At 40.1% G+C, this 19809-nt stretch overlaps 1 protein-coding gene across 1 annotated transcript in view; it reads right to left on the minus strand.

Annotated features, from left to right (window-relative positions):
• Positions 1–9156, minus strand: part of SHQ1 (SHQ1, H/ACA ribonucleoprotein assembly factor) — a 113948-nt gene extending 104792 nt beyond the window's left edge. The window contains 3 exon segments of the mRNA XM_044661992.1: positions 2059–2181; positions 3862–3926; positions 8948–9156. Coding sequence (XP_044517927.1) covers positions 2059–2181; positions 3862–3926; positions 8948–9090 — 331 coding nt within the window. The 5' untranslated portion in view covers positions 9091–9156.
• Between the last annotated feature and the right edge of the window lie 10653 nt (positions 9157–19809).

Consider the following 19809-nt stretch of genomic DNA (forward strand, 5'->3'; position numbering starts at 1 on the left):
GGGGGGGGGGTTGAAGGGGAAAGGGGAGCATGAATCATGTAACCATGTTAAAAATGAATATTAATAAATGTTAAAAAAAAAAAAAAAGAAATACATTAAGGCAGCTGAAAGTCAAGCTTTCAAAAGGCAAAAGGAATCAAGTTTTTCATAGTTCCAAAAGACTGCCTTACTTCAAATTTTTCTTGGAATTCATTATAGAAGAGTTTCTTTATAAAAAAATATATGGCAGGGGCAGCCGGGTGGCTCATTGATGGAGAGCCAGGCCTAGAGAGAGGAGGTCCTGGGTTCAAATTTGACCTCAAATGCTTCCTAGTTATGTGACCCTGAGCAAGTCACTTATCCCCCACTGCCTAGCTCATCATTCTTTTGCCTTGGCACCAATACACAGTACGATTCTGAGATGAGAGGTAAGGGGTTTTTTTCATTGAAAAAAACAATCAATACTTTTATTGATTCTAAGACAGAAGGTAAGGGTTGCAAAAGAAATACAAGGCAAAATAACAATGAAAATAACAGCAAACATTTATATAGGACTCACTACATGCCAGATGCAGTGTAAGAACATCACAAATATCTTATTTGATCTTCACGACAACCCTGGGAGGTTAAGTGCCATTATTATCCCCTTTTCACAGACTAGGAAACTGAGGCAAATAGAGGTTAAGAGAGTACTAGCTCAGGATCTCACAGCTAGTAAGTGTCTGGGGCCAAATGTGAATTCAGACTCCCTAACTCCAACCCAGAATTATATGAAAAAGATTCCCTTTGTTATATTCAATAATCTGGGAAAAGATGGATGCCACCTTGACCGAAAGGGATGGCAGTTGAGAGACTCGGAATGTTCCCAGGTGCTGCGAGCCAGGGGAAAACGTCGGTTGGCCTCACCCTATAATTACCCCCTCACAGCTACTTTGAGGGAGGTCTCTGGACTGAGAAGTCTCTGAACTCTGAAGTCTCTGGACTCAGAGGCTGAGAACTGGAGATCACAGATCTCTGCCAACCTCTATAGTTCAATTTGGGAAGTGGGTGGCTGGAAGGGTGGTTTGAAGGGTGGTTGAAGGGTTGCTGGGTGGTTTAAGAAGAGGGTAGGAATAAACCTGAATCTATTTCCTGATAGACTATGAGAGCTAGTGAATCACCAACACTGGTGATGAGAGCTTAGAGAATAAACACCATCAATAAATCTGCAGCAATAGCCTCCCTATTCTCTGGCTTTGCTGTGGCCAGGTCCAGCCAGAGGTAGAGGAGAGGTGAAATCTCCAGCTTCCACCTGATCAATAGCCTCCAGTCCTGATTGTTATTTAGTCTATAGATAATAGATCAATAGGGTTTCCAATCCCTAATTCTTGACCTTGTTATCCTTTCCCTATTTATAGATAAAGAGTGTTCAACAACAAGTACCTTCCTGAGTGGTCTTCCTATCATGGCCCTTGGGAAAGGAGTCAAACACAGTCAGATCCTGAACATTATCCAAGGCAGATCAATAGCCCAGTACTAATTTATCCAACCCCACGTTGGACCTGAAAGGTTACCCATCTATCTAACCTCTTGAGGATCCTTACTTGGGCAGCTGTTAGAGGAAGGGGATAACTTGCAGCAGCAGTCAGAGGGATAGGAGTAGGTGTTGCTCCAACCAACTGCAGCTGAGGAGATCATAGATACACATCATCACCATCACTATATCTCTATATCTCCCTGGTACCCCATATATTCCTATAATACCTTTCAAGAGATATGCACCTATTTTATAACATTCTCTGAAATGGGGGGAAAAAACCCATAAAAACAACTTTCTAAGCAACATTTACTTCCAGCTGAGGAATTCCACTCAGTTTCCTAAACACTGTTGTCCACTGTACAGTCCTGTCTGACTCTGGAAGCCCAGCCCTGCGGGTCCTTCTCCCCTCCCCCCCCTCCAGATCCTGCCCTCTCCTGCCCACATAGCCTCTCTCCTGCTGCCCCCCACAACCCCCAAAGTCTGCCCTCTCCCCACTCACCCAGTCATCCTCCTGTCAACCCCCAGACCTCCAGAGCCTGCCCTCTCCAGCCAGTTCTTACCTAACACTTCCACCAGCGATTTAGCAGTTCTGGATTTCCTGGGTGCAAGGAGGGCCGTCAGCATGTTCAGCCCCTCAAAATGCTGGCCAGGAGTCTCTTTTGACAATCGAAGCGTAAAGATTCCTTAAAGATGGGAGAATTTTTTAATTAAAGGGATTTAAAATATTCTAAGAAACATCCATAACAGGGAATTAGAAATCCCTCCATCAACTGCTGTCCCTTTATTCCTTTATCTGATCATGAAATTCCATGAAGCCACCTCGGGACAAGAAGGAGAAAAAAAGAGGGTTGAAGCTAGGCACAGTCCCAGGTTCGAGTGGTACAGAATAGCAGGATAGAGGATCAGTGCCTGACTCTGGGCCCTGGAAGCCCCCTTCCTAGCGGGCCCACATGAGGCTCTCCAGAAGATGCTGACGAGCTCCGTGTCTGCCCTGTTGCTGCGGTCTTTGTGGACCCCTTTGTTAGAGAGCAAAATCATGAAGCAGCTACAGGCTTCGGAGCCCTCCTCCCGGCACTGTATAGAAATGCGGCTGGGGGTGGGGGGGAGTCACTGAGGGGCCCCACTGCCGGCCTGGCCAATAAATAGATTCTGCTTGAACTTTGCGTGCCTCAGTTCCTTTTCCGTGTCCAGTGAGGCTGTGAGCCCTGCTCCGGCTGCCCTGTCTTCCTTTCCAGCTCTCCATGCTCTTGTTAGAATGTCCTCAGGGTCTACCATCCTGCTGTCTGTATCCTCACCAAAGGGCCCCTTACTTCCCCTCCCCCCGACCCAGCCTCCAGGCCCAAACAGCCTCCTCCCAGGTCTCCCCTCTCTGGCCCTTCTGGTTCCCAGGAGCCAAAGGGATGTTCCTGAAGTGAAGGTCTGCGGGGTGAGTGACTTTCTGTCTTCGTACCATGGTGAGGCTCCACTCTTCTCCCGCCCTTAGCTCAGCACCTGGCCCACATGCTCCTCGGCTGACTCACAGGAGAGGCAGCCTGCCGGGGGCCAGGAGGGCTGGTGAAGGAGACTGAATGAACTTTATTAAAGAGGAAAGGAGGGCTTCTTAAGATCTGTGAGCCAAAGCTGTGGATAAGGAAGCTCATTCTAGCGACAGTGTACAGAACAAAAATGAGCAAGATAAACTATCTATTAGGGATCTATTCTAACTGTCCAGGTCATAGGCCTTGTTAGAAATAAGATAATAAAGTGAACAAACATAACAGACATTGCTACGTAAACTAACAAAATCAAAGTTCCTGGAAACTATGTAAAGAAAATGTAACCTGTCTTTAAATGTCTTCATAATTATTTCTATTGACACTAGCAAGCTAAGGTGTTAAGTTTAAATTTTAATTTTCAAGTGACTCAAGATTAAGATGAAAACTGCTCAAAAATAAGATACTGGGCTATTATTTCAGTAACAGCAAAAAATTCACAGATTACCATCACATTCAGAAATTGCTTAGGATAAGCAGAGAATAATGACCACCACCACTGCTGTCAGATTCCACTTTAAAAATTCTGAAGCCCTTTCTATGATTCCATTTAACCTGTGCTAATATGAAATCCTGGAATTCTAAAGGTGAGAATGCACTCAGAGATTATCTAGTTCAAATCCCTTATTTTACAGATCAGACACATTATGGTAAATTTAAAAAGATTATAATTATTAGGGTAAGTACATTTTTTAAAAATGTTACACACTCTACATTAAGGAATAAATGAAAAATAATAACGTTTTATTAGACTGATTCCTCAGACATATCCATAATGCCTTGAGTTATACTGATCTGGTCATTCCTGAAACAAAGAACTCACTGGTGTACCTTTGTCCATATCATATGAACCATCTTCTGCTGCATTTTCTGATATTCTTCCAGGAAGGGTCAATCTGTAAGTTTGAAAAAAAGACTTTATTAAGTACTGAAATCAAACAGCAGTATGGTTAATCTATGTAGTAATGTCACAAAAATCAATATAAAAAAGACTGACCTAAAAAAGCTCAACATTTCCTAGCTGTGTGACCCTGTGCAAGTCACTTAACCCCCCTCTGCCTAGCCCTTACCATCTCCTGCCTTTGAATTAATACACAGTTTAATTCCAAATCAGAAGGTAAAGGTTTTTAAATAATTAAAGCCCGACAAGATGAACGAAATCACTTTAGAGGAAAAAATTTTTTTATGTTATTAATCTTCCCCCCACCCCCTTTGAGGGAGCAGGATATGGACCTATGAGTTTGTTATTATTTTTCTAATTCTCTAAAATCGTTTTTTTCGGTAATTTGATAGGTATGACTGCTGGGTTTTTACCCCAAAGAGATAATAGGGAAAAATATGTGCACAAAAATATTCATAGCTGCGCTCTTTAAAGAGGCAAAAAATTAGAAGAAAATGAGAAAGTATCCCTTGATTGGGGAATGGCTGAACAGATTATGGTATCTGATGGAGATGGAATATTATTGCGCTGAAAAGAATTGCACTGGAGGGATTCCATGTAAACTGGAAAGACCTTCAGGAAGTGATGCAGAGCAAAAGGAGCAGAACCAGGAGAACATGCTACACAGAAACTGAAATACTGTAGCACAATCAACCAGAATGGACTTCTCTACTAGCTGCAATGCAATGATCCAGGACAATTTTGAGGGACTTATGAGAAAGAACACTCTCCACATTCAGAGAAAGAACTGTGGGGGCAGAAAAGCAGGAGGAAAATATTTCTATTTCCTTGATCACATGGTTCTATGGGGGTATGATCGGGGATATAGACTCTAAATGATCACTCTATTGCAAATATTAATAATATGGAAATAGATCTTGAACAATGATAAATGTAAAACCCAGTAGAATTGCTTATTGGCTCTGGGAGTGGGGAGGAGAGGGAAAAAACATGAATCATATAACCATGGAAAAATATTCTAAATTTAATTAATTAAGTTATTTAAAAAATTTTGGTAGGTATGGCTCTGAATAAGTAAATTGATAAGTAGGGTTGTCATTTCTATTATATTAGCTTGTCCTACCCATGAGCAATTAATGTTTCTCCAATTGTTTAAATCTAGTTTTGTGTGGAAAGTGTTTTATAATTGTGTTCATAGAATTCCTGTGTTTGTCTGAGTAGAGTCCCAAATATTTTATATTGTCTAGAGTGATTTTAAATGGAGTTTCTCTTTCTAACTCTTGCTGCTGATTTTCAGTGGAAATATATAGAAATACTGGTGATTTATATGGACCTGTGAGTTTGTTGATGTGGACTCTCCATCCACAAACCCAAATAAGGAATGTTAATACTAATCTGACTTTACTGCACTAATGCCCCATATCCCCAGCAAGTACAAGTTGCTTGAACTGCCAGAGATCTTAAAAAAGTTAAATGACTTGTCCAGCGTCACTCAGCTCATTTTTGTTCAAGGTGGGCTTTAAGCCAAGTGCCCTGACTCCACCATTGGCCCTCTGTGTACCAGGAAATGCTCCCTCTTTCATTAGCAGCTTTCTAACCAGGATTACTTAGTCAATTGGCAGTGAGGTGGCAGAGAGGCCTGGCCTGGACATCAAAAAGAACTGTTTTTTAATCCTCCCTCAGACATGTATGAGCTGTGTGACCCTGGGCCATTCATAGAACCCTTCTCAGACTCAATTTCCTTTCCTGTGAAATGGTGCGCACGCGCGCGTGCGCGCGCGCGCACACACACACACACACACGCATGCACGCACCCTTTTCTTTCTACTTGAACTCCCTCTAATCAGAATGGCAGTTTAGTCCCTGAATCTATAGGCAAATTCTCAACCAACTATGCAAAGATAAAGGGAGAGAATCAATGAATTAGCTTCAGACAAAACAAAAATGACTCCTTTGGTTTTCCTTCGGTGGTGAATCCCTTCCTACTTCTCAGGCCTCTGGGCAGGATGGGCTTCTCTCCCCACCCACTCCTGCTGTCTGGATGTGCCTCACACATCTGATCTGGGTCTTCTCTACACTGTTGTGGGGGGCTCAGCAGCTCCCCTGGATCCAGTCATGTCTGTTTGAAGACAAACAGCAAAGCGACCCCTCCAGACCTCCCCTCCAGCCTGAGCCAGCCTGCATCTCCACCTGGCCATTTCATAAGCATATCCAATAAGAAACTCCTTACCTTTCCTCTCAAATCCTCTGCGAAGGACCCTGTTCTTCCAGTCACTCACATTTACAATCTTGGAGGCTCTGAACTGGATGTCCCACGAGTGACTCTAACTTGACAGGTCCAAAATGGAACTCATTCCCTTGACCAGTGAGCTCTCCTGTCTTCTCCACTTCCCTACTATGGTGAGGGCTGACTCCGTCCTCCCTCGTCCCCCAGGTCCCTCCTGGCCCACGCCACAAATCCAATCTGCCACTCATCTGGTCATTTTTACCTTCACTGAACATCTCTGCTGTGGACCCTTCTTTCCACTAATCTAGTCCCACCATGATGCCGGTTCTGGATACTTTACACTTGAAACAGTGCACCCGAGGGCTCTCGCATGCCCAGGCTGACTGCTCTCCCTGCCTGGAGCCCCTTGGACACCTTGGCTTCTCTGTCATCTTCCCAAAGGGCAGACCAGACCAAGTCGCCCGCTTGCTCGCTAGCTGCTTCCCCTTGACTCTTTTACTCTCCGGGACACTTCGGGCTTCCCTACATGTTTTTCACTTTCATGCCTTCCACAAACTCCACATCCAGTGTCCCTGGCCTCCCTGCTCTTCCTCTCTCACTCCATGCCTCTCTCTCACACCTCTAGGCTTCCTTCACAATCTGGCTCAAACCCTACTTTCTGAAAGCAGCCTTTCTTCTTGTCCCCTCCCACACCAATGCCTGGGATGACCTCCACTTTATCATATGTATTTCAAACCTTCACAGCCATCTCAGAATCAACACCAAGTCCTGGTTCCAAGCAGCAAGGGCTGGGCATCTGGGGTTCAGTAACTTGTCCTAGTCACACAGCTAGGACATGTCCAAGGAATGTACATATATAGATATTTATACCAATCAATCAATGCTTATGAAGCACCTATCATGTACCAGGCACTGATAATCTCCATCCTCAAAGTTCTCTCAGTTTGGGTGGGGATGGACCTTGTGCAAACAAAATATAAATATAAACTGGAGATAATCTTAGAGGGAAAATGCTAGCATTTTTTCTAATCCTTACCTTCTGTCTTGGAATCAATACTGTATATTGATTCCTTATCGCAGAAGAGCGATAAGGACTAGGCAATGGGGGTAAAGTGACTTGCCCAGAGTCACACAGTTAGGAAGTGTTTGAGACCAAATTTGAACCCAGGACCTCCCGTCTCTGGTCCTGGCTCTCAATCCACTGAGTCACCCAGATGTCCCTGGAAAACATTGGCATTAAGGGGGCTGACAAAACTTCTTGGAGATAGAATTTTAGTTGACACTTGAAGGAAGCCAGGAGGCAGAGAAGTAGTAGGAAAGTAACACTGTCATGAAGAACAGTCAGGGGAAATGACCAGTCTGGAAATGGAGTGTCTTGTTCAAGAAAGAACATGAAATCAGTGTCATAAGATGACAGAAATGGGGGGGGAGGGGCAAGGAGAAAGAGGGAAGTATATAGGAGACTGGAGAGGTGGGAGGGGCCAGTGAAGGCTTTGAATGCCAAAAAAAGGATTTTATATTTGACTCCAGAGGTGATAGGGAGCCATAGAAATTGATTAAAGAGGGGAATGATATAGTCAGATTTATGCTTTAGGAAGGCCAGTCTGACCACTGAGTGGCAGATGGCCTGGAGTCCAGAGAGACTTGGGGGAAGCACAAGCAGCAGGCCATTGGGATAATCCAGTCATGAGGTGAATATATGGGGCCGATGCTAGCCTGATGACATGTGAGAAAAGGAAAAAAGTAGTATATTCCAGAGATGATATGTCCTCTGTACAACCTACCACCCCTTTCCTGCTTCCTTTTGGGTGTCTTCTTTCCTGTTGGCCTGTAAGCTACTTGAGGGCAAGGGCTTTGTCCTAGAGCTGGCACATTAGCAGGCACTTAAACAAGTTAACTGAATTGAAACGAAATTATAAGATAAAATCAGCAAGCCTTAACAATACAGGGATGGATGTAAGGGAGACTGAAAAATCAAGAAAAGGTTGTAAAGGTTGTAAGTAGGAACTTGGGAGGATGGTGGTGCCCTGTCCAATAAGAGGAAAATTCAGAAGAGGGGGTAGAGTTTCAGCAGAAAGTTCAGGGGCAGCTAGGCAGCTCGGTGGGATAGAATGCCAGGCCTGGAGAAGGAAGGTCCTGGGTTCAAATGTGGCCTCAGACATTTCCTAGCTCTGTGACCCTGAGCAAGTCACCCAACCCCCATTGCCTAGCCCTTATTGCTCTTCTGCCTTGGAAATGATACTTAGCATTCTTTCTAAAACAGAAGGTAGGAGAGAAAGGAAGAGGGAAGAAGAAGGAAGTTAGAAAAAAAAGAAGGAAGGAAGGAGGGAGGGAGGGAAGGAGGAAAGGGAAAGAGAAAGGAAGGAGGAAGGGAAAAACTTCTGTTTTGCACATGCTGAATTTAAAATGTCTTCAGGACATCCAGTTTGAGCTATCTCATATGCAGTGGGAGATTAGAAGAAAGAGGTAAGGGCTAGACTTGGATCTAAGAATCATCAACGGAGATAACTGAAGACAGTCTTGGGAGCTATAAGATTACTAACTCAAGTCTATACCACTTGAAGTCTATACCAAAAGGACGTCAATGTCATCAGCTGACAAATGGAAAGTATCTCAGTATCAATCTCGGCCGGCCTCCCTGCATTTACCCTGCAGTTGGGTCCCGGCCGGGGGCCTTGGCTTTCTTACTCCCAAGCCTGCTCTCTGTCCCGGCCAACGCTTCCTCCGCCCCCGCTAGGCACCCCCCAGTTAGGCATCCCACCGCCCGGCCCTGCCTAGCCCGCACTTGCCTGAGGAAGTAGGGCTTGGCGTAGAACTTGAAATCGACCCCCTCGTAGTAGACTTCGAACTCGGAGGCGCGAGAGTAAGGCACGCGGATGGCGATCGTCAGCGACTCGGCGTCCTGGCTCAACTCGAACGCGGGCGTGATCATGACGCAGAGAGGGCTCGATCTAAGCCTCGAGGATGGACAGGCCAGACGGTGGACCCCCCACCGCGAAGCGGGACACGCGGCACAGGAAACCACGAGCTGCCGGAGCGAGGGGGGATGTTCCTACTCCCGGAAACCTTTCCGTGTGGAAAAGCGGCCCTCTTGGAGAATGCTGACAGAGCGAAGCACTGAAACTGCTCACCCCAAGCCAAGGGTTGGAAGAGCACGCACCAGTGTCGCCAGGACAACGCCACAGCCGTTCCTTCCTCCAGTAACTTTGCATTGGGTTTCCTGGTCCCGACGGAAACGGCGCTAGCGTGGACCGGAAGTCCCACCTCCGATTGCCAGGGGGACACTGCCGGAGTATACGGATGCAGCTAGAGTAGAGAGGACATAAAGGTGGGCGGAGCCGAGGTAAAAAGGGAGGTGCCGCCGTCACCGGGACCTGCTCTTCGCTTTTCAGTCATCTTCCTGCAGACTCCTTCCTGAAATATCCTGGCCTGGCCCCGGCGGCTCAAATCCGAGGCGCGAGGGTCAGCCAAGTGCCTTATTGAATTGAGAGCCGGGCTCAGAGATGCAAGGTCTTAGGCTCAGATTTAGCCTCAGACACTTGCTAGCTGTGTGACCCTGGACAAGTCACTTGACCCCCCCATTGCCCACCCTTACCCCTCTTCTGCCTTGGAACCAATACACAGTGTTGATTCTAAGATGAAAAGTAAGAGTTAAAAAAAATACTAGTGCTGTGTTACACTAAACCTATAAGCTAAGGAGAGCAAAGGTTAGTTGTATAAATTAGGATCTATACAAAATATTTCTAGCAGCTCTTTTTTGTGTTGGCAAAGAACTGGAAACCAAGGGGGACATGTAGTGCTCATTTGTTGGGAAGTGGCAAATTTTTTTAATTAATTATACATTAATTGTAATTAATGAAAAATGTAGTTTCTAAGAAGTTAGGTTGAGACCTGCGTGAACTGTTAGAGTGTAGTGAGCAGAACCATAATAATTTATACCATGACAACACAAAGACCAGAGACTTTATAAGATGTAAAAATTCATGTCAATTCAATGACTAATTAGAAATCTAACAGACTGATGATAAAGTGTGATACCCACTTCTTGACAAAGATGGACTCAAGATGGAGAATAAGACATTTTTGGGCAGAGCCAACTGAGGGATGTTTTGCTTGACTGCATCTGTTAGGATGGTTTTGCTTTTCTTTCCTCAGTAGGGGGAAGAGAAGAGAGCAAAAATGAATAGGGATAGGAAAGAAAAGAAAAAGATAAAGAATATCACTGAGGCAACTTGTTTAAAGGGCCTAGAAGAGAAGAGAAGGAAGACTAGAAAGAGATACAAGCAGGGCACTTTTGAAAGCTACAAAATATTTTTATGTAGTTAAAAAGGAAAAAAGTTACATGTAATTGAAATCTGCAGTTTCATATATTACCCTCTTATTACTATTATATAGTTGGAAATGCCTTTTTTATTTGGTGTTAAGTTCATTTTTTTAACCCTTAGCTTCTATCTTGGTATCAGCTGTAAGACAGAAGAAGGGCTAGTCGGTGAGGTTAAGGGACTTGTCCAGGGTTATATAGGAAGTGTTCCAAGCTAAATTTGAACCCAGGTCCTCTGATCTTATTCGCTGTGCTATGTAGCTGCCCCTGTGAAGTTCATTATAAAAGTAATTTTTTTTTAAATCAGTTTCTCACATATGGAATAATGGAGGTAATAAGACCAATGTGTAGAAGTTGCAGAGAAGAATATTTTAATTCACTAGGGTAATCTTCAGAGGCCACCTTGAGGAAGCCCTTTATTCAAATCTCACCTTTGATATACTGATTGGTGGGACTGAGCAAGTCACTTAATGAGTGCTATAGACCAGAGTTGTTAAACACAAATAGAAATTAAATTGTCCTGAGGGCCTCATGTGGATTTAGAAAACCACATAGTAACATTATTTGTGTTCTAGTGTGCTTTTACTTATTTTGTTAAATATTTCACAATTACTTTTTAATCTAGTTTCCTTTGATACTTCTGCTGTAGAAAACTCTTTAAACTGGAAAGGTACTGACATCATTGATGAGAGGGAGTTTCCTCATCTTGGAGTTCCTTATATCAGTGAAATTCCAGATCCATTTCCTCTTCCTTTCCACAGGAGAGAAAACATACAGATAATTAGAACTATTCAAAAAAGTCATGGGGTCTCTCAGAAGTGGAGGTTTAACAACTTCTGGGAAATTCAGTTCCTGGACATGTATGGATTAGACTAAATCACCTGTTTCCTTCCCACTCTGAGCCGGAATTAATAGAAAAATATTATCAGGGTGCTTGTATTATTCTATATATACACAAACTCAGGTTTACCAGACCTTTTTCTATTACCCCCCACCATGTTATTTTGTTTTGCCTGTATTTTATGTTGACTTATCTGTGTACATGCTATGTTCTACTTCCCCCACTCCCATCCCCCACTAGACTATAAGCTTGTGGGTTCAGGACTATTTCATTTGTGTCTTTGCACTAGCACTTAGCACCATACCTTGCACATAATAGGTGCTTAATCACATTATTAGCCACTTTGATAAACTATGTTTTCTTAAAGTAAACCTTACTTTATATACACCCTTATATTTCAAACGTTGTCAGATTCAGCAAATGCTTTGCTCTAGACCAGTGGTTCCCAAACTTTTTTCCTACCACCTCCTTTCCAGAAAAAATATTACTTAGCCCCCCTGGAAATTATTTTTTTTTATTTTAATAGCAATTAATAGGAAAGATAAATGCAACTGTGGCCATCACTGCCCCCCTGGATCGCTGCAGCACCCACCAGCACTTTGGGAATCACTGCTCTAGACAATATGCTAGGTCTTGGGGCTACAACAAAATTTACACATTGATTGGAGGAAAGAAAAGCATATAAATTACTATGAGCTTATGGAGAGTTATAAAATACTTTGATTTTCTCACTTCACCCTCACAATGATTCCTATTACATATAATATCCCCCTTTTATAGATAAGGATACGGGGAGATTTTGCCCATGACCTCACAATAAGTCAGTATTAGAAGCAGGATTTTAACCCAGATTTCTCCTAACGCTAGCTTCTTTACTCTTTACAATACACCAAACTTCTTCCAAGTGCAGAGAAGAAAGAGATCCAAGAAAAGTACTTTTCTCATGTGCAAGCCATGTCTACATAAAACTTACAAAACAAACCAATTCTTAATAAATTTGATGGTGTAATCCATACTGATTATTAAAAGTCGATGAGGGTAATTAGGTGACTCAGTGGATTGAGAGTCAGGCCTAGGGAGGTCTTGGTTTCAAATCTGACCTCAGACACTTCCCAGCTGTGTGACCCTGGGCAATTCACTTAACCCCCATTGCCTAGACCTTACTGCTCTTCTGCCTTAGAACCAATACACAATTTTGATTCTAAGACAGAAGGTAAAGGTTTTAAAAAAAAGTTGATGAATAGGACTATATGAATTGTTTTGCTATCAGCGAGGATAACAGAATAGACAAAACTTATCCTTCTATTTAATTCTCTAGCATTAGTTATTACTATGATGTTCCCCCAATCAATAAATAGTCAAAGAATATGAACAGGCAGGCAGTTCTTAGAAGAAGAAATTAAAACTATCCAGTCATATGAAAAATTCTCCAAATCAATATTGATTAGATAATTTCAAATTAAAACAACTCTGAGATATCTCACACCTATCAGATTGACTAACATGATCAAAAAGGAAAATGAGAAATGTTAGAGGGAATGTGGGAAAATAGAGACATCAGTACACTGTTGGTGAAACTGTGAACCAATACAACTATTCTGGAGAGCACTCTGGACCTACAAGGCCTACAAAACTGTGCATACTCTTTGACCCAGCAATATCACTACTGGGTCTGTAACCCAAAGAGATCATAAATTGAAGGAAATGACCTACTTGTACAAAAAAATATATTTTTAGTAACACTCTTTTAGTTGCAAAGAATTGGAAACTGGGAGTATCCATCAATTGGGAAATGACCAAACAAGTTATGGTATATTGTTGTAATGGAATACTAACATGCCATAAGAAATGATGAATAGGATAAATTCATAAAAATCTAGAAAGACTTATTTGAACTGATCCAAAGTGAAATGAACAAGAACCAGGAGAACAACATATACAGTAATAGAAATATTATACAACAATCAACTGTGAAGGACTAAATTATTAGCAAAACAAGGACCCAAGATAATCCCAAAGGACTCATGACAAAAACTACTATCCAAAGCCAAAGAAGGAACTGTTATTATCTGATTGCGGAGCATGCCATCTTCCACTTTATTTCCTTCATGAGTTGCTTTATTATATATGTAATATGTGTCTTCTGCCGTGGCAAGGAATATTCCATGGCATAGAATATGAAAGTGTGTATTGCATGAAAGCACTAATATGCCCTTTATCAGACGATTCACTCCCCTAGGGATATGGGGATGGAAGGAGAAAATTTGAATTGCAAAATGTCAGAAAACAGTTGTCGAAAATTAATTCTACATGTAATTGGGGAAAAAAAAGAAAAAAGTAACTATGACATTTGTGACACTGAAATTGTCAAAGGACATCTAGAAACTTCTTTGGAGATTGTTATGAGCAAACGATTTTGGAACAGCTTAATTACTGGCCTTAAGGAAATAGAAAAATTTCCCAAATTCAGTGCCAATTCTAACTTAACAGTTAATCAATATCTGCTAAAAATCCATAATGTCCACAGCTTTTTTTGTGGGCTTTTCCAACCAATATTGCTAGATTTTGGACAGATCATTATAAAAAAGAAGGAAGAAGAACAAATTACCTACCACGTTGCTAAATCTAAAAACCAAAGATTTATTCTTTTAAATTTATGGTATCAGAGTTGAAAAAGACCTAAGTGGTCACCTAGTTCAATTTCCCATGCACATACTGGCCCTAGTCCAAAGCCACAATGACTTATTAGAAACAATGACATGGGCTTGCTCTTATTCCTAGTTCTAGCCAGTAGGTATGAAAAATGAACAAACATTACCACAAGTGATATTATCATTTATTTTTGCTTCTGTTCAACTAAAAAATCTCTTGGGTAAAAGCATAAATGGCACAAGTATCAAACTTCCAAGTGACAAAAGGTCAAACCACATCTTCTTAGACATCCTTGAGAGTTGTCAAATCCCATCACCCTGCAAACAATTTTATGAACTCAGGCTAATGCCAGGGCATTCTTTCCCAGAGCAGTAACTCAAAATCTTTACATCCTAAAAGAACTTTCCAGAAGTTGTGCTCCCATAGCATGGCCTTTGAAAGTCTTGAGAATCGGCTCTGCACCTTGACAATGCATAAGAATAGGACTTGCATGGAAGCAGTGGAATGACCATATTTCCATTTTTTTTAATATCGCAGTCACTATATATACTAGATGATAACACCAAGTAAGAAAATGAGAAAGAGCTGCAGGATTTAGAATTTCTATCTGGTTGTGAGCTTCTTTTTATCAAATTCTTTGGTACATGACCAAGTCTCTCACACAGTGGCTTTACTTGATTCAAGGACTTGTTCACACTTGATTTTGATTGATTGAATCAATCAAGAAATGTTATTTTAAAAAAACCTACCTTTCATCGTAGAATCAACACTATGTATTGATTCCATAGCAAAAGAGTAGTGAGGACTAAGCAATAGGGTTAAATGACTTACACAGGGTCACACAGCTAGGAAGTGTCTGAGGCTAGATTTGAACCCAGGACCTCTTGGCTCTTAGTCCACTGAACCACCTAGCTGTCCTCAAGAAATATTCTTAATTAGCTAAGATTTTAATTACATTATTCTTCTAAACCTAGGTTTGTTGTTGTTTTCCATCTTAGATTGTCAGTTCTTGCTATATCAAGAAATATGATAGGTCTATGGTCACTCTGGTGGGCATTGCCCCTGCCACCATCTTTGTGAGGCTGCTTTTCCCAGCCTTACCACTCTTTTTATATATCTACCTGGAACTGATTGACACATAGAAACATTGTTATTTTAGGATGTCCTTTATGTGTGTTTGAGTAAGTAAGTAGTCTGCTAATGGCAAAAAGCAGTGGAAAGATATAAAGTAGCCTAAATCCTTTTAATATTTTATTAATAGTGACTAGTGGAAAACGGGAGTACAAGTGGCAGATGGAATACAAGCTCATCTAGCAAATGAACAAAAAAGGATGTAGGCTGGTCATTTATTGAAAGCAAAGACAAAAAGCCTGATTACTGTGGTGGTATTAAGAAGAAAGGCCAACTAGGTGGCATAGTGGATTATGAGTTCTAATCTGGCCTTAGACACTTACTATCCATGTGATCATTTAACCCCATTTGCCTCAGTTTCCTCATCTGTAAAATGAGTTGGAGAAAGAAATGGCAGACATTTCCAGTATCTTTGCCAAGAAACCTCAAATGGGGTCATCACAAAGTGTCAGACGACTGAAAAATGAATACCTTTTCAGAGGAAGACCTCCAATACATTGAATATATTCTCTATTGATATTGAGAAAACATAGGAGAAAATTGCATAGATTAAGAAAATGTGGTGGCTCAGTGAATGGAGAGCCAGGACTGGGGACAGAAGATCCTGTTTTCAGCACACTTTCTAGCTATGTAACCCTGGGCTGTCACTTAGCCCCAGTTGCCTCACTTTACTGCTTTTCTTTTCCTTGAAACTGATATTTGGTATAGATTCAAAAACAGAAGGTAAAGTTTTTTAGGTTATTTTTTTAAAGAAAAGAAAAAATATGGGTGGTTGTGATCTACTCCTTTTAAGAAAGTACATTTAAGAGTTCTATAATACTCTAACCTTTTTAAAATGTGTTCAACCTTCTTAATCTGGTTTTTTCTTTTCAAATTACCAAAGAAACGTAAACTTCTAAAGTTGCAACGTGCTTTAAAATTGTTTTCATTTATATATTTGTTTTGACAAAATAAATATTTCCCAACAAACTCTGTCATACTTAGTAAATTACAGGAAAACAGTTCTTGTAAAGTATTTTAGAAATCATTTGATTCAACCTCTCATTTTTTAGATGGGGAAACAGGATCACAGATATGAAATGACTCCCCTCAAATTCAAGACATAAACCCAAGTTTCCTGACTCTCAGTCTAGAACCTTTCCTTCTCCATCAGAACTCCTACCCTTTGAATGTCCTATTTCTGCATTCTTTCTCTTGCTACTTTTATGCTTCATTTTCCTATTTTTATTATTTCTTTCTCAATAAGGAGACCAATCACCCAACAGTCTGACTTTTTTTTTCCTTTTTACCAACTAACTTATTCAACACATGTATATAATTTTCTTTGGTTAAATTGAAGTGAGAATTAGCATGATGTGTGTAAAAAGCCAGCATTAAAACCAGCAGGATCTATCTTTCTAGATAAGACCTATCTCAGTCCTCTTTTGGCTTATACTGCCTGGCAGATGCTTGGCATATCAATTAACCCCTCAGTAATCTGAGCAATATTTTTGGACTTTAAATTGTAAAGAAGGTTGGTAGAGGGAATTTCCTCACCTCACAATTCCCTATACCACTGAAATCATAGGTCTAACCCCTATCCCTATGTAAAAGAAATATATTCTCTCTTGCTATAAGCTTGATTGAACTTCTAAGTCGCATTTATTAACTATAAAATATTTTTAAACAAATAATTCTACCTTCAGCCTTATGAAAATTTCTATGCTAGAGATATTTCTGATGAGATACTGTTCATTCCCAGAAGGTGGCAGGCCTACAGGATATCTGTGGCAAAGGATTATCTTTAGAGGTTTAGTTTTTTAACCACTTTGAAAATAATTTGCTGAATGAATGAGCTATGGCTCATTTTCCATGCTAATGCATTCAACAAATATCATTATCACAGTCTCTCTATAGAATAAAATTAATTAGTAGCAAAATAGACTTTCATAAAATTCAGGAATAGACACAATAATCGATATACCATAATTTCCAATTAGGTAAAAGTTGGAGGAAAGAGAAAACATCTTCATTAGTTTGACAAGATGCAAGTAGATATCAATGAAACACAGTCTTCTCTGTGTAATTAAGCTAATTACATGTACATTTCATTAAAATTACAATGTTTTTCCCCAAACACGTTTATAACATCAATTTTGCTTAAAAAAAGAGAATTATTCCAGTAAGACAAAATAACATTTATACATGTTGATAGCAATTTTGCTCCTATTTTAAGAAAATATTACTAAAATTTCAAGTTTGGACTTTTTCCTTTTATATTAATTTAAAATTTTTATTCTTTAAACTTGTTTTTATTTCCTTTTTCATAATACACGTATATTTTCTATGTTACCTATTTGCCAGAGGCCTTTGTGACAGAGGGTCCAAGTTAGCTCTGGGAATTTTTAAAAATTGTCTTTATTCTGAAATAATAAACACATAGAAATTTCCACATGCATAGCAGAACACAAAAGAGGAGTTTCATATGAAAACATGATCACTATTTTATACCATTTGTTTCTTTTAAAATGTATAATTCTGTTACAGATTGACATATTTATCTGTTTTCTTCTTAGCTTCCTTCTTTTCTCTTTTGTGCATTTAAAAATATTTTAATGGTCCTCTTTTGGAGGACATTACTATTGCTAATTTCTCTATCCTCTTAAAAAACAAGAGAAAGAAAGAGAGAGAGAGAGAGAGAGAGAGAGAGAGAGAAACTTTTAAGAAAAAAGCATACTCAGGTAAAATGAATCCACATAGTGCCCATGTCCAAAAATAAACATTGTTTTCTGTACCTCAAGTCCATCACCTCTATGTCAGGAGACAGGTAACAGCTTTATTACAGGCCCATCATATATTTGGACATATGTCAGAGTTCTTAAATCTTTTAACATTATTTTTCTTAACAATGTTGTTGTCCTTGTATAAATATGTTCTCTGGTGCTGTTTACTTTCCCTTTCATTATTTCATACTACTTAAGATTCTCTGAAATTATCTAGTAACTTCTTATAACACAATAATAGATCATTACATTAATATGACACAATTCAGCCATTCCCCAATGGATTGGCACTCCTCTGGGAGATTTTTCCCACTTGGATCAAACCTCAACCTAGAATCCCAAGTTAATATTTCTGCTGGAGAGTCAGAAAATTAGTGACAATTCTGTACCTGTAAAGCATGCTGACAACCACACAAAAAGGCAAATCTAAAGGATATTAATTACTACAGGAAATATCAATTAATTTGAAATTAGAAGGTTGTTCTTATGGAGGTAGCTATCTCAGTAGTATTTAAAAAAAAACCCTCTATTCAAATTTGGTAGTTCCTAAGGGCTTAAAACATGTCTACCACTCAAGTTTATTTGTTTCTGGATTTCTTTTCAGTCACCGAAGAAAAGTCATAACTTAGAACTTTATATTTAGTTATGGTGACCTCCATATCAGAGCTGGCCTATTGGGTCACATCTGTCCTAAATTATGTTGTATCAAAATACATTATGAAGCATGTGTAGAAACAAAGAGGCCAATAATCTCCAACATTTATATGTTGTAAATACTCCCTGGCTCAATATCTTAGAGTCATATGAGCTAAGTGAGCCTTTTCTCAGAAGGATTTAGGACCTGGGGTTGGCTAGAAGTCATACCTTCACTATCAAGTGAGAAACCAAAATATCCTGGGAGAAAACTCTTCCGTAAGTCTTTAAGAACACACGCATACAGGTGAATTAATGGGATTTTTTCCCTGAGATTAAATTACAGAACAGGGAGATGCAGAAGAAGGCAGAGAAGAATATGATGTGCCCTAATCAAGTAAAAGGGAAAATAACAACCATAATCTTTTAGGAAGAAGAGAGTCTTCAGGAGATTGAGCAAGAAAGAAAAGAAAGGAATTCACAAAGGGCAAAAATGAAAAAGAAACCTTGTTTCCATGGTGCAAATGGGTGCCAATGATGAATGTCCCTGTGAAAGAAGAGATGTACTTTATGAAGGAAAATAGGGACCTTACAGTGGGTATTTGGTATTTAGAGAAAGTACTCATCCTCCCTCAGGGGAAGAGAAATTAAAGTTCTAGGGAGCAACTAACCCAGAAGAGTAGAAGAGCATGGGCTCATAGAAAAGATTTTGAGAACAATGGAGAAAAATCACCTAAGAGAGAGCAAAAATATTTATAAACTGGAAAATCAGGGATCACATATAGGGAAATTACTACATAGGACAATATTCAATCATCTGAGGTATTTGTATTTCTTTTTTATTTCTCCCTAATTACATATAAAAATGATTTCTAACATTTTAAAAAGAATTTCAAATTATTTCCCTCTCCCCTCACCCCACTGAGATGGTAAGCAATCTGATATAGATATTACATGTGCAATCACATAGAACAATTTTTCCTGTAGGGATGCTTGGGAAACTGTAAATGATTATTTTATACAGCCCCAAGAAGTCTTACAGATGGAGGTGGGAAGCAATAGGAGGTATTGGTGAAACCTCCTATATGAATGGTAAGGATAAGATTGCTTAGAGGCTGCTTCTATGATTTAGCTGCTGCCTATGAACTGTACTGAATATGCTAATAGGAATAAGCAGTTCACTTGCTCCCATCTATTATCATTGACTAATGAGGGAGTGGTTGTTTCCCTCAATTAATAATCAAATTGTATAATAACTTCAAGGGTAATAAACCTTGATCTCTATTTCTGACTGCGATTTGTTGGATTAAA

The sequence above is a fragment of the Gracilinanus agilis genome, chromosome 1 (assembly GCF_016433145.1).
Source record: "Gracilinanus agilis isolate LMUSP501 chromosome 1, AgileGrace, whole genome shotgun sequence".
Classification (NCBI taxonomy): Eukaryota; Metazoa; Chordata; class Mammalia; order Didelphimorphia; family Didelphidae; genus Gracilinanus; species Gracilinanus agilis.